Source organism: Pseudomyrmex gracilis, unplaced genomic scaffold (assembly GCF_002006095.1).
Source record: "Pseudomyrmex gracilis isolate BER0280 unplaced genomic scaffold, ASM200609v1 scaffold_694, whole genome shotgun sequence".
In the NCBI taxonomy this organism is placed as follows: Eukaryota; Metazoa; Arthropoda; class Insecta; order Hymenoptera; family Formicidae; genus Pseudomyrmex; species Pseudomyrmex gracilis.
Window position 1 is genome coordinate 6,254 of NW_018021278.1, and position 14,692 is coordinate 20,945.

Genomic DNA, 14,692 nt, shown 5'->3' on the forward strand with positions numbered 1-14,692 from the left:
TAAAGATCCACGAATAAGCATGCATCAGGCTGTCTTACGCGCATCTTGTTAGTTTTTGACATATATTTTTTCCTCTTATTCACATTATCATTTCAGAACCATCAATGCGCAATGACAATCTGTTGACTTTACGCATTGTTTTTATTAGTTTCAACTTTTCCTATCTGTCGATGCATGACGTCAGTTTCTATTTTTGTTAAATGGGTGTGTACATTCTCCTTACTTTTCAATTTGCGAGATTTTTAAAGAAGGATTTTTAAAGAAATATTTTGTTTTTACCATTGTCTCTACAAATTGTCTCTAATGTTTTTTTATATTATATTGTAGAATGACTGAAGATGATCAGAAATAAAGACTGATCGAAATGTCCCGTTCACTTCAAGTAAGTGAAATTTATTTTATTTATTTTAACTACTATTGGTAGACTATTGGCTGCAAGGTCTATTTTGTAAAATACAATCAACCTCGATATTTGCGCGCTTAATATTTGTGCGCCCTCTCTTTACATATATTCAAATTAATACACCTAAGTTCTACTGCACTCTTTATTCCACAACACAACAAACTGCTTAGTGTCGCTAGTTCCTCGCGCACACTCTAGCGTGAATGGTGGACAGGCGGGGTTATGGAAGCATACAAAGAGTACTCTATATAATATGTATTTTCCAGGAAATTCTTTTCTTACAGCCCTATATCCGCGCAATATCGAGAGTTGACTGTATTTTGTATTCTTTCCAAGCCAACTTCAATTAATTATTTGATGCTTTATATGATTTTAAAAACTCCATCCAATGTCAAACTCTTATCACTACAAGATTTTTTTAAGTACAACTTTGTTTTGTACATATTTTTTGTTATAGTTGATTGTTTTTGAGATTTTTTAGCGTTTCCGGACTTTTAGGAGACTCTATATAATTCTATAACCAGTTAGCAAATGTTGATGTTATTTAGTAGAAAATCCGTTGCAAAAAATAGTACTTTAACCAGGGCTCGAACGGCTATACTTTATTTGTGAGTTTGTGCAGAAATATTCGTTTATTTTTACATAAGTTGCAATAATTATTTCGTCACTTCTAACGTCAGAATAAAGTGACTGCAAGAATATCGATGAGTCTTAGGACTTCTAAGTACAAGCAGTACGTGTCAACACGATACGATAAGATGATAAAAAACTACGCGATATTCAATCCATATGTTGCTTCATAAAAATAAAATGCTGATTGACGCGTTGGTTTTTGTAGATGAGTTCCAGATGCGTACAAAATAAAACGGACACGGCAAGATGTATCAATCGGACACATCAAGCAATGGACACATGACAATCTCAATCGGACACAGTACCCAGAACATGGTTTTAATTGGACACGAGTTAGAACGACAGTCTCAATTGGACACAGTTACAATTAGACACAAAGTGAAACGGACACACGACAGTCTCAACACAGTTCTAATCGCTGCGCTCTTCTCCTCCCCGCCTACACGTTTACACGAACAAAAAGAATAAAAACATTAAAAAAGTAGTCTGTTTTAATACTATTGTGTCCGATTAAAACTGTTCTAATTGGAACTTTGTCCGATTTAGACTGTTATGTGTCCGTTTCACCTCGTATCCAATTGTAACCGTGTCCGATTGAGACTGTTGTGTGTCCGCTTAATGTGTCCGATTGAGACTGTGTCCGATTGCCTTCGTTATGTGTCCGTTTCTTCTTGTGTCCGATTGAGTCTGTGTCCAATTGACACACATTCTGTGTGTGACACAACGTATCCGTTTTATTTTGTGCGCATCTGGAACTCATCTGATTTTTGTTACGCCGACTAAGTATAAAACTATGTATTAGAATTGAGCTTGGATTGAAATTCGATTAGAATTAGAACATTTACTAAACTTGAAATTAATTTTTTAAATTCTGATTAATTTCAAATCAACTTTCTGGTTAATTTCAAATCAACTTTTAATCTTAATTTATAATCTAATAGGATTATTCAAGAAATAATATTGTTTTTGAAGAAAGTAATTGTAAAACTTTCGAGAATAATACATTTTCTAAAAAAAAAAGAACTTTGATTTTTATAAAAATTGTTTTATAAGAGAACCTGTCTGAAATACTTCCAACTATGTCACACTCGCACGGATCGCAACCTTGTCCACTGGCAATTCTCCAATGATACTCCTCACAAGAATCACAAAGTTGTCCAATGACATGTGGCAAACACGGGCATTGTCCGGTACGATGGTCGCACGGACCTGTGCTCTTATCAGTGCCAAGCACATTGCATTGACAATCCCGGCAGTCTTGTCGAAGAGCATTTCCATAGAATCCTGGTCTACATACTTCGCAGTTTCGACCAGCAGTATTGAACAAACATTGAAGGCAATGACCAGTCTGTCGATCGCAGTTTCCTGCTCGATGTAAGTCTGTATTGTTGTTGCAGTTGCATATTTCGCATCCACCTGGTACTCTTTCGGGATTACCAAAATAATTCTCGGCACAAAACTCACATCGCGGCCCGGAGTACCCCTCGAAACATTCGCACACTACATCTTGTGTTACAGAGTCTAAAGAGCAACTGTCAGCGTATGAATGACCGGATTCACGAGTACCTGTAAAAATGAAAATAACGATAAAAATATAATAAATACAATAACGTCATACAATTAACGTATATTTTTAGTAATAAACCATGACGCTGTTTAATTTATTTAAATAACTAATCAAGCAGTACTTAGATTTTCTAACAAGGGGAGGCCGCGAACCTGGAGACTTGGATTTCAATAAAGTTTTGTGAGTATGTAGAGGGCCTCACACAACACACACACACACACACACACACACACACACACACACGCGCACACACGCACGCACGCACGCACGCACGCACGCACGCACGCACGCACGCACGCACGCACGCACGCACGCACGCACGCACGCACGCACGCACNCACNCACACACACAATATATGACTAATAATTTGCACAATTCGTGCCCGTTTTTATTTTAAGGGTATGATTTTTTACTTTAAAAGTAAAAGGGCGCTTACACTTTTTTGCGTATATCTCTTAAAGTACAAGAAATACAGAAAAATGTTTAAGACAAAAGTTTTATAGCAAGCTAATTGCTACAAATGACATAAACAAAAAAAAAAAAATTTTGTTTATTGCAAAATAAAAATATTTTTTGTTGTTTAAAAATATTTGTTGTATTTCTGTGATAATAAAAAAAAAGACTATTTTTCTGAACTCAACCATATATATATATACATATATATATATATATATATATATATATATATATATATTTTATAATACATTGTTTTATACTGCATTTACACGTTGAAAACGCTTTATCTAGTACACGTATTTACACATTTGACATTTATATATATTTATTCTCGTCTGACCTGTATATTGATACATAGAGATCACAGTATAGGTAAGATACAGTAGACTGACTCTGCAAAAACTTAAACTAAAAGCTGTTTCTCGCACATGACCGATTTGCACAACTAACAATTTGGCGACTATAAACATATGTAGTAGCTTCACAACTACTGTTGATTTCAAATAAAAACACTGCACGCTGCTAAACTTATATATATTAATTAAAATATAGTAAGGACTACAATATAAGTGAAAGAAGTGGATATCGATGTTGTGTCAAAGACTACCCAAATGCAACTAATGACAAACGAGGAAAGAAAAAAACTTTGTTTCAATTTCCAAAAGATATAAAGGTTAATTTATTATGTTACTTGTCTTTTCATTACTATAGCTTTTAAGGATTTGTTGGAAGTCGAGGAGGTTGGTTGGTGAGAAGAATAAGTTCTATACCTGAACTTATAATATTATCTTTATTGCTCCAGTTCCTTACAATGTTCTTTCAACGTTTCTTACACGGCTGTTTCTCACTGTGGAAAACTCTCCGGCTTGCGGAGCCACACAATGAGCTAGCAGTCTGTTCACAGTCTTTCCTGCTTCATCCGCGCGATCGATTTATAGTAGATCGATCGCGCCGATTCAGCAGGCCCACTGGTCCTAGCAACGGCCGTGCTAGTTACCGGTGCCGGTGTCGACATGCCGCGTTGCACTTTGGACAATGCGGCAATGTGTCGCATCCTGTGGCAACCAGCAGTTCTTCCTAGAACCTAAACAGGTCATTGAGCAATAACAGTGATGTCTCATCACATTGCTCAATGGCCTTACTCTACTTAACTTTATTACAAAAATTGCCTCAAAACATTTCCCCCTTCCGGAAAAAAGGAAAATGCTTGTAACATTTTCCGTCGCAACTCTTAAATCTACTTACAATGTGTGTACAATTTTTGTGTGCTACTTATACTAGTCTGTATTTACTAATACGCGGTGTAACCTACAGCGCGATGGTCTCGGCGTTTTGTGCGCGGGCATTCCGTTTTCACGCCGCTCCGCGTTACATAGCTCTACGGCAACGCGCGCCAGCTCCGTCTTTCTCTTACTCTTCACTATTTTATACACAATTATTACAATAATTATTGCTACTACCGTTACGCCTAACGTAATTGGATAGATAAAATGTGGATTTTCAAAAAACGAACTTTTGTTCACTTCATCGGTTAACTCTGTTATTTCCGATACTCTGTTATTTTCTTAACTTGCGCCTTACTCTGCGTTACACTTTTCAATACAACTGACCTGTTAACAGTCGCACTTTTTGTCACTTTTAACACCAAAAGATTGAACCGCGGCAAATACGTGTTAATTTGTTCACCGTTCACCACCTTGTTGGTGTAAATCGTCACGCTGGAAGTTACCAACCTACATTTCTCTGACAATTTTATCTTTCCGACTCCGTTTAGAGTTTCTGTTGCTTCTTTTCGGTTCACGCACGATATCACCACCGACTCGCTTTTCGGGTTTAAGTACAGCCATATACGTGCCTTCTCCAACCTTATCCAGATCGTGCGATTCGAAACCACAGTTTCTTCTTTGCAATTGAAAAAACTTTCCAACTCACTAACATACGCTTGCACCTCGCACGGTGCGTCCGCGTGTACTTTGTACACTGCTTCTACATTATCGCAGACGTAACTATCCCTAACGTTTTTACATTGCTCTAACTGACTTACTTTTACAATGGAGTATGTTTATTCTCATCTATCGCAATTATTTTGTTTTTCACCTGCGCCACTGTGAAAACACTATCGTGATTATGCACTGGCAAGGGCACTACCCTTAACAGATCGTATTCTACTGGAGACACTAACGGAAACTTGACGACGGTATACACGCTCGCGCTTTTACAATAACTGTGACGCTAACTGTGACGTATTCTTTTATTGTCAACCAATTCTCTAGAGTTACAACAAACGGGAAGTGTAACCCGTGGATCGACCAACTGCTCGCGTCCCGGAGACTTTTTAACACTAACTCGACGGGTACTACTTCTAACTGCGCAAACTTCGTTTGTACGTCCGTGACGTATCCCATGACGCTTTCCACGTCGAACTCGAGTTTGGTGATTACGCTTCCTAGTTCCATAAAATATTTGGTTAGTTCCGCCTGTCGTGCGGAATCGTCTACCTTTTGTGTTACTTTCAATACCGCGTTTTTCAACTTATTTTTGTTTCTCTCGACTATTTCCTCCACGTTTTGTACGTGCGCAATTGTTGCGTTTACAACCTGCAACTGATTTTTAACCACATGTTGTAGCATTGTTTGTTTTTTACCCAATAACTCTATTTGCTCCGGTATCCGTTTTTCATCGTCGGCGTCCATGGTGCCGAACAAAACTTTTGCGATGGAGCCTACCGCGTTTACTAGCTCGCTTCGGTAACGCGTTGGCGTACCCACGATCGTCTTTACGCGTCTAACTAGTCTTTCCATCTTTTGCAATATTTGCTGTAACTCTGCAACAAAACCTTTGCAAAATTTTCCATTTTCACGAACTACTGTTACGTCCCCGCATGTTTTCTTTGTATCTCTCAACATGCGTTCCGCCTGTTCTACTCGCCTATATATCGTAGATACGTCTAATCTTACGACTAGTCTCCACTTTTCGCTGACGTGGAGTATTGTTCCGTACTTCTCGTAGTACATGCCGGGACTGTGTTGAAATTTTTGTATGTGGTATCCTTGGTCTCCGGTTTCACTCTACGCGACGCAAAAGGTAAGTATTACTACTTTTACTAACAACATTTTCTTGCAAACAAAACGTTTTCTACAATACGCCTACATATACTATGCTTTACTTTTTATCGCGAACGGTGTCGTCTAACAGGTGGAACCGCGAGCGTCGGTCGTACTTCGAGTTTGTTACTCTTGCCACCTAAGCTCTTTTTATCGCTTTTTATTTTAATTCTAGGACTTATATTTGAGACGTCCCCGCGACTGTCTTTTGTTTCCCGCGACATGGTTCTTCACGACAACGATCGTCAGTACCTCGCTGACAGCAGTGCAAGTGACGAGTGTTACAGTGAATCCTTGTGTAAGTGCTTCGACTTACCAGAACCCGCGTGCGTTTTCTTGTGCTTAACCTTTTGCCTCTTTTAGTGTCTAAAAATGTCCTCAAGTGCGGCCTTAAGCCCGGAACGCTCTTGGTTGAGCGCACGCACTCCCTGCGACGACGACGTCCTCACCAAAGTGATCCCCCTCGTCGTCCTTGACGACGAGTCACCACCGGGGACCCCCGCGGTACCCTGCACCCCGGAGGGGCCGCTACCAGCATCACCAGAGGTGGAGGTCCTATGCGTCCGGCCTCCGCCGCCTGCTTCCTCCGACCCGGAGCCTCCGACTTATCACTACGGGTGTAAGCGAGGCTTCATCCTGGGGTGGTTCCCAGAAAACTACAAGTACTATGACAATGAAGTGGTGTGCCTGGGGCCCCCGCTTCGCGCCTCACCGTCGCCCATCACCCTCTCCGACTCGGAGTGATGGTAAGTGACTACTACTTCTTTTTTTTAAATTTTCTATAAAGGCTTTCAGCCTGTTGACGTGCACACTTTGTGTGCGCCGTCCTGCTTTTACAGTGTAAGTGACGCCTGACACTCTCGCTACTACCACATACGGTCCTATCCATTTTGACTCTAATTTCTTAGACCTGCCTCTTCTTACTGTTTCGTCATAAAGCAGGACCTTTTCTCTTACTTCAAATGTTGCTTAGTTTTCCTATCGTAGTAACGCTTGGCCTTTTCTTTTTCTTCTTTGAGTTTTTCTCGCGCTACTCGATTTGTTGCCCGCAATCTCTCTTTTAATTCTTGCGCGTAGTTTTCTAAATTATACTGCGTTGACGGTGGTTTAGTTAGGGCAGTCGGTAATTCCGCGCATCTCCCGTACACCAATTCAAAAGGTGTGAACCCCGTTGCCGTGTGTGGTGTCGTATTGTACGCAAACATTGCATACGGCACCCACTCGTCCCAATCCGTCTGGATGGTCCTCGTTTACATAGTGACGTAAATATTTGGCCAGCGTCCTATGCGACCGCTCCAACGCTCCGTTACTTTCCGGATGATAGGCCGTTGTTTGTATCTTATTTATCCGCAATAGCTTGCAAACACTTTTAAACAGTTCGCTTACAAAGTTTGTTCCTCGATCCGTTGAAATCGTTTCCGAAATTCCGTGCTCACACACAATTTTCGTCGCGAGCTCTCTTGCTATCGTAGCGGCTTCCTGATTTGGAACGGGTATCGTCTTACTAAACTTCGTGAAACTGTCTTGAAACGTCAGCAGATATTTGTTTTTGCTACTTGCCACTGGTAATGGTCCGACAATGTCAAGCGAGCACTTTTTGAAAGGCTTCTTCGGTGTATCCGTAATTACCAGCGGTACTTCTATTTTCCGTGACAACTTATTTTTTTTACACGACTCACATTTTGAAATATGATTTTCTACATTGCTTGTTAATCCGGGCCAGTCATATTTCATCTTTATTCTTTTTATTGTACGCGCTATTCCCTGATGCGCGCCCACTGGCGAGTCATGATACTCGTACAGTATCTGTCTCTTTTCTTCTTCGGTGAGCTCTGGCTTCTCACTCTTATCTTCCTCTGCCTTTTCGCTCTCATTCGCTTTACATGTGCATGCCTCCGCGGGAAATTTACTCAGCGCGTCCGCGTTGGTATTCGCCTTCCCTTTTTTATGCACGATCTCATAATCATACTCTTCTAGCTTTAATCGCCATCGCACGAGCCGAACTCCGGTATCTTTCACATTAAATAGCCATACTAACGCCTTATGGTCGGTGACGATCCTAAATTTTGTTCCGTACAGATAAGGTCTAAAGTGCTTTATTGCCCATACTATTGCGAACAGCTCCTTTTCTGTTGTGCTGTAATTCCGTTCCGCTTTATTCAACACGGCTCGCGTATGCAATCGGCCGGTCCTGACCTATCGCACCTTGCGATAGCACCGCGCCGACCGCGTCGGTCGTGACAACGGACTTTTTGTCGAAGTCCGGATAAGCAAGCAACGGTGCGCTAATCAATTTCTCTTTTAAACTTTCAAACGCTTGTTGTTGCTCGGGACCCCACTCAAACGCTGCTTCTTTTTGCAACAACTGTGTCAACGGCTTCGCTATTTTTGAAAACTGGCCGATGAACTTTCTGTAATACCCCGCCAGACCTATGAATGCCTGGATATCTTTTACTTTCTTTGGAACCGGAAATGCTTTAACCGCTTCCAGTTTTGACGGATCTAGTGATATGCCTTTTTCGGTAATCACATGTCCCAGATATGTGACCCCCTCGCGGAAAAACTCGCACTTGTCCGGTTGCAGTTTTAGATTATACTTTTGCAGTCTCTCGAATACTTTCTGTAAACGCCTGCTATGTTCTTGTAGACTCGCGCCGTGTGTCACTATATCATCAAGATACACTTTATTCCTTGCAATCCTATCAGAATCGAATTCATTAACCTCTAGACTGTTGCCGGCGCATTCTTTAGTCCAAACGGCATCCTATTATATTCAAAATGCCCATGCGGCGTTGAGAACTCCGTCTTATCTCTGTCTTCTTTGTCCATTGGTATCTGATGATACCCGGACGCAAAATCTAACGTTGAGAAATATTTTGCATTCCCAAGTTGATCCAGTATTTCCGCAATATTTGGCAGTGGAAAAGAATTGCCTATTGTCGCCTCATTTAGTCGACGAAAATCTACGACTATTCTTAATTTTCTTATGCCGGACGCATCCATCTTTTTCGGCACGACCAACAGTGGTGCGTCCACTGGCTCTTACTGTCGCGTATTATTCCGTTGTCCAGCTTCTCCTTTATTTGTCGTCCCACCTCTTGCTTATGTTTATGTGACAATCTATACGGCTTTACATTTATCGGTACAGTATCAGTTTTTACCGTTATTCGGTGTTTTACCGCGCTTGTTTTAGTAAGTGGCTCCCCCGCGAGATGAAATATATCTTGATACTTTTCGCATATTTCATGCAAAACTTGTTTTTCCTCTTCATTCAGATGCTTCACCTGCAGTGCCTTTTTTACTCTTTCGCGTCGCGCTAACTTCTCCGTCTTTATGCTTACGTTCGTTATTTCACTTTCTGTCTTGCTTTCTTCTTCCAATGCTTCAAGCTTAACACATAGTGTGCTCATTTTCACCGTTTTTTCCGTGGTATTTACTACGCTTAATGGACAGAAATTTTTCCTTGGCTGTACTAAACAGCTTCCTATAAATACTCCTGGTTGCGTTTCTCCTGCCTGCACGATGCCGATTTGGTTACTATCGGTTATTGCTTGTACAATAGTTTTGCTTTGGGGTTGTAGTTCTATAATCTTATATGGACGCAGCTTTAACGTATTTCTTCCTAGCGAGAGTTTCCCTGCTTTATAATCGTGCTTGGCATTATATTTTTTAATGAAGTCCTTTCCTAGAATGCCCTGATAGTTAATTGGAAAGTCGTCTCTCACGACATAAATCGGATGCTTGATTTCCCTATCTTTTAGTTCTATTGTCGCCATGACCTTCCCTATTACGCATGCTTAATGTCCTGTGACACCTGTCAGCTTCATTTCTGTTTTTTCGGCTGGCGTCTTTCCTTTGAAATACTTTTTCTTAATCAACTACACTGTGGCTCCGGTGTTGTATAGCAATTCCGCTTTGTCTTTCTTTGTCTCTTTTATTGGCACGGTGACTATGTCCAGAATTGCTTGCGTAGCGTTTAACTCGGCTACCTGCAGCTCTGCCACTGACACGGATTTTTTCTTTTTTCCATTGTTTTCTTTGTCGCTAGATGACTCGCTATTGTCACTTCGGTTTTTCTTTTTTTTATCTTTTGCTGCATGTATTGCTTTTGCAGTTCCTTTTTTATCTTTCCTGCCATTCAGTGACCAGCAAGTTTCTTTGACATGTCCCGTTTTCTTGCAGTAACTACACTGCTTATCCACAGCGTTTACTCTGCCACTGCTCGGTTTAGGCAATGCCACTCTGTTTGATCGGCACTCTCTTCCGTAATGTCCGATTTTTCCGCACTTAAAGCATTTGTAGTTTTTATTGTTACTACGCGTTTGCGCTGGCATGCGGCTTTTTAACTCTATTCCCGCAGCTTTTTCTTCTGCGCTTGCTCCAGCTATTGCTTTCTGAAGCGTACCGTATCCACGCGAACGTACTATCAACTTAAGTTCCTCGCGTAAGCCTATTAGGAAATGGTGCAGTGCCTGCTCTTTTATTGTCTCCAAAATTGTGCGTTTTTGTTCCGTGGTGCGTATCTTTCCCTCAACCATAGATTTATACAGCTCCATTGCGAGCTGGTTCACGCGCTGCCCGTAATTTAACACGCTTTCCTCGTGCTTTTGTTTGAGAGAGTTAAACTCTATCTGCAACTCAGTCGTACCCTTTTTAGCTGAGTACGTATTCTCTATCTCTCTTTTTAACTGTTCGAAACTGTGGATATCTCGCGTTTCAAAATCTAATAACGCTTGTCCCTTCAGTTTGGTGCATAATATTGCTTCTAACAAAGTCCGCTCGTCGACCGGATTAATACTCTTCATCGCATACGTATTACGCGTTTAAAAACTCGCGTAACTGCGCCTGTGACTTCCTATCGAACGTTGGTATCATGGCACGCGCCTCTTTCAGTGTCATGTAACCAAACAAGTGTGTGGTCTGATTACGTACGTCGGCGGCCGTTTGCCCGTACGTCACGTCGAACTCATTGCCGCGCTCCGGCGGATTGTCGTCCCCGTGCGCTTGTGTTCTGCGGCGTTGTTCGCGTAGTTCACTTACATGGCGGGTTACCGTATCCATGCGTGCATTCATTAACTTAAAAGAACGTGTTAGCTGATGCAGCATTACGTCCACGGGGTCGTGTGTCTGCCCGCTCGGTCCCGCAGCTCCACGTTCCCCGGCACCTGTCGCTCCTAACTCGTTTTGCATCCTGTCAATCTCCCGCTCGACGTATTCGCGAGCCCGACCTATGACCTGCTCGTCATCTACCTGCTTTATTCGGTCAGCATCCATTGCGTTACTTCGAAACAACTCGCTCTCGTACGATACTAAAGAAGACCTCTGAGTACCACTGCTTAGGGATGAGCATATGATATTGATATATCGACAATATGGATATAATTCTTTTGATATTTGATATTTTAGTATCGATATTCTGTTATTGATAATATCAAAAAGATATCGAGTATTTTATTTGATATTGAATATCGCATTGTTTGATTGGAATTATTGAATATATATAATATATATATTCAATAATTATTAATATTGACAATATCAAATAAAATTATCGATATTTTTTTGATATTATCAATAACAGAATATCGATACTAAAATATCAAATATCAAAAAAATTATATCCATATTGTCGATATATCGATATCGTATGTTCATCCTTACCACTGCTCGGGGTTCCACTATTCTCAACTCTACCGCGATTTATTACACCCTTTAAATGACCGGCTATACTACCATCTAAATCAAACGGAAATTCTCTTTCTATAATCACATTTGGATACAAATTCCTATCTTGCTTATTTATTTCTGCTTCTTGATAAAGCGCCGCCGGTGCGGTTCGCGGTTCCCGTACCGGTAATAAACTTCGTAATGACCGCGCTAATCGCTCAGATTGTACGCCGCGTTGTTGCAAACGCCAGTTACCGAACATATGTATCGCTCGCTTTTACAAAATATTTATTCGACTTACAGTAGTTGCCCTATTTCCGCTTACGAGAGTTGTATTTGTGTGGTGTTGCTGACTCAGCTTTCCTTGCGCCGCTGCTACCGCTGCCTCGCCGCTTTGCTGGTTCGTTGTTTCGCTGCTTCTCTGCTCTGCTGCTATCGCTGCCTCGCTTGCGTTGGCTGCCTTGTCGCCTTTGTTGCTTTTTCGGCTATCCTTTGCTGTTTTCTTGGTGCTTTTCCTAGCCCTTCCGTCATAGCTGCTTGTCTGCTTGCCGCTTGCTGCTTCCGGAGTTTCCCGGCGGTAGATTTTGTTTTCGTTCTGCTACTGCAGTCCGGCCGCTTCCTTATCTCCGCCTTGTATCACTGCCCGTCGCTTGGCTTGCGTTAGGTCAGTGTTGCCGTGTAACTCGAGACCGTGAGTTTGCAGTGTCTTTCTTTCTCTTTTGAACCCGTAGTTCGCAAGACACTTTTTAATGACTGCTTTTATTTTCTTTTTGTTTCAGGAACAGAGATTCCACGGAGTGACGTCCGGATATATATATAATTTTTTTGGTACCGAAGTTTACAGAATATAATTTTTTTAGTAGAATATTTTGCGCTTCCTTTTCTTCTTTCTTTTCTTACCCGGTGTCCGGTTCCTCAATCCAACCAGAATCTCCTGCAGAGTCCCGTCTTTGACACACGGAATGAGAGATCCCACCGCTGCCACCAAAATTTGTTGGAAGTCAAGGAGGTTGGTTGGTGAAAAGAATAAGGTCTATACTTGAACTTATAATATTCTCTTTATTGCCCCAGTTTTTTACAATGTTCCTTCAACGTTCCTTACACGGCTGTTCCTCACTGTGGTAAACTCTCCGGTTTGGGAGCCACACAGTGAGCTAACAGTCTGTTTACAGTCTTCCCTGCTTTATCCGCGCGATCGATTTATAGTAGATCTTTCGCGCCGATTTAGCAGGCCCACCGGTCCTATGAACGGCCGTGCTAGTTACCGGTGCCGATGTTGACACATGCCGCGTTGCACTTTGGACAATGCGGTAATGTATTGCACTCTGTGGCAACCAGCAGTTCTTCCTAGAACTGCTGTTGCCCCGCAACCTAAACAGATCATTGAGCAATGACAGTGATGTCTCATCACATTGCTCAATGGCCTTACTCTACTTAACTTTATTACAAAATCGTTATCAATGGCTGTTGAAGCAAAACACAGATGCTGATGTGTACGTGGATGAATCAATTTATTGAACTTAATGTATAACGTTTTCGACCTTGTATTAAGTCTTTTTTAATACAAATCTACAATTCAAAACTAAATATACTATACAAATAATAATTAAAACTTAAAAAAATCGCAGAGGAAAGATATTCAGATAATAACGGCACTTCCAAATTGCTGTTGTAAAAGTCATCGCACAGTGCTGTCAAAGATGTTCATGTCAAGCAAAACCCGACCAACACTTTACAAGTTTAATAAAGCGACTGAGAGCCGAGTGTGTGTCAATTTGAATAGAAGTCAAAGCCGCAAACAACAAGACACATTACAATGTATTATCGACAAAAGGTAAGTATGATTTGTCTAAATTTTCAGTGTCGCTCTATAAATTAAGCTCGCCGATTTGACTTCTAATGTGTAGCGTTTCTGATATCAACCGTTTATTATAAAATCTCTCATTATCTAATATTTTAATTTTATCCTATTCAAATTCATGTGAGTATTGTAATCTGTGGTCAGTAATAACAGATTTTTGAGAGGAGTTTCTATTAATATGGTTTTAGTGTTCTTTAATTCTCGCATGTAACATTCTGCCAGTTTGTCCTACACATATGAGGCATCACAATCACGGCACTTAATTTTATATACAACAGAAGGACGTGAAAAGAGAGGTAGAGGATCCTTAAGAACGTTGATGAATTTAGTCAGTTTATCAATGTTATAAAAAGCTAAGCGAGTATGTGAGTCTTTTGGAAATATTTTTAAAAATCTTTCCGAAAAGTTATTAATGTAAAGCATGACAAACCAGTGACGCTGTGTATCGTTAGAATTATTGTTAGACAAAAACCTTCTTAAGTCATTATTTTTAAAGAAGTTATATTTCAGTCTCCGAATAAAAATATCATAAATGAAGTCAATAGGATAATTGTTATCAATTAAAAAAAAACATTAAAATTAAAGTCAAAATTCTTAGAATGGAAATTGGGATGTGATAAAAAGAAGACTCTGTCCACAAGGCTGATGACCGTGCCTATTTTTTGGGCCGATTTGTTGGTTTGTGATGCTTTATATAAATAATTTTTTAGACAAATTTTTAAATATTTTTCCTAAAGAGACTAATACTCGTTTTGCTTTTTACAGTATTGACAAATTGTTTAGATTTATCAATGTTCTCAAAGATCCTCTTCCAGTACCTAAACGTCCTTCCGTAGTATATAATGGCTGCTTTCCTTTTAGGAGACACAGTCGACACATTCGACACAAAGCGTCACACATCGCTTTCCATTTGTAATTGTGATCGACCTCAATCGACACACTTCGACTCTTCTCGGGAGGAGAGTCAGAGTGTGTTCAAGTGTACTTTTGACGCATATAT

General features: G+C 40.6%; 1 protein-coding gene across 1 annotated transcript in view; it reads right to left on the minus strand.

Annotated features, from left to right (window-relative positions):
* Positions 1 to 777: 777 nt before the first annotated feature.
* The window catches only part of LOC109861340 (laminin subunit beta-1-like), a 21,592-nt gene continuing 7,677 nt past the window's right edge, over positions 778 to 14,692 (minus strand). The window contains exon 3 of the mRNA XM_020440951.1: positions 778 to 2,602. Within this exon, the coding sequence (XP_020296540.1) occupies positions 1,980 to 2,602 (623 nt within the window). The 3' untranslated portion in view covers positions 778 to 1,979. The remainder of the gene's footprint in view (positions 2,603 to 14,692) is intronic.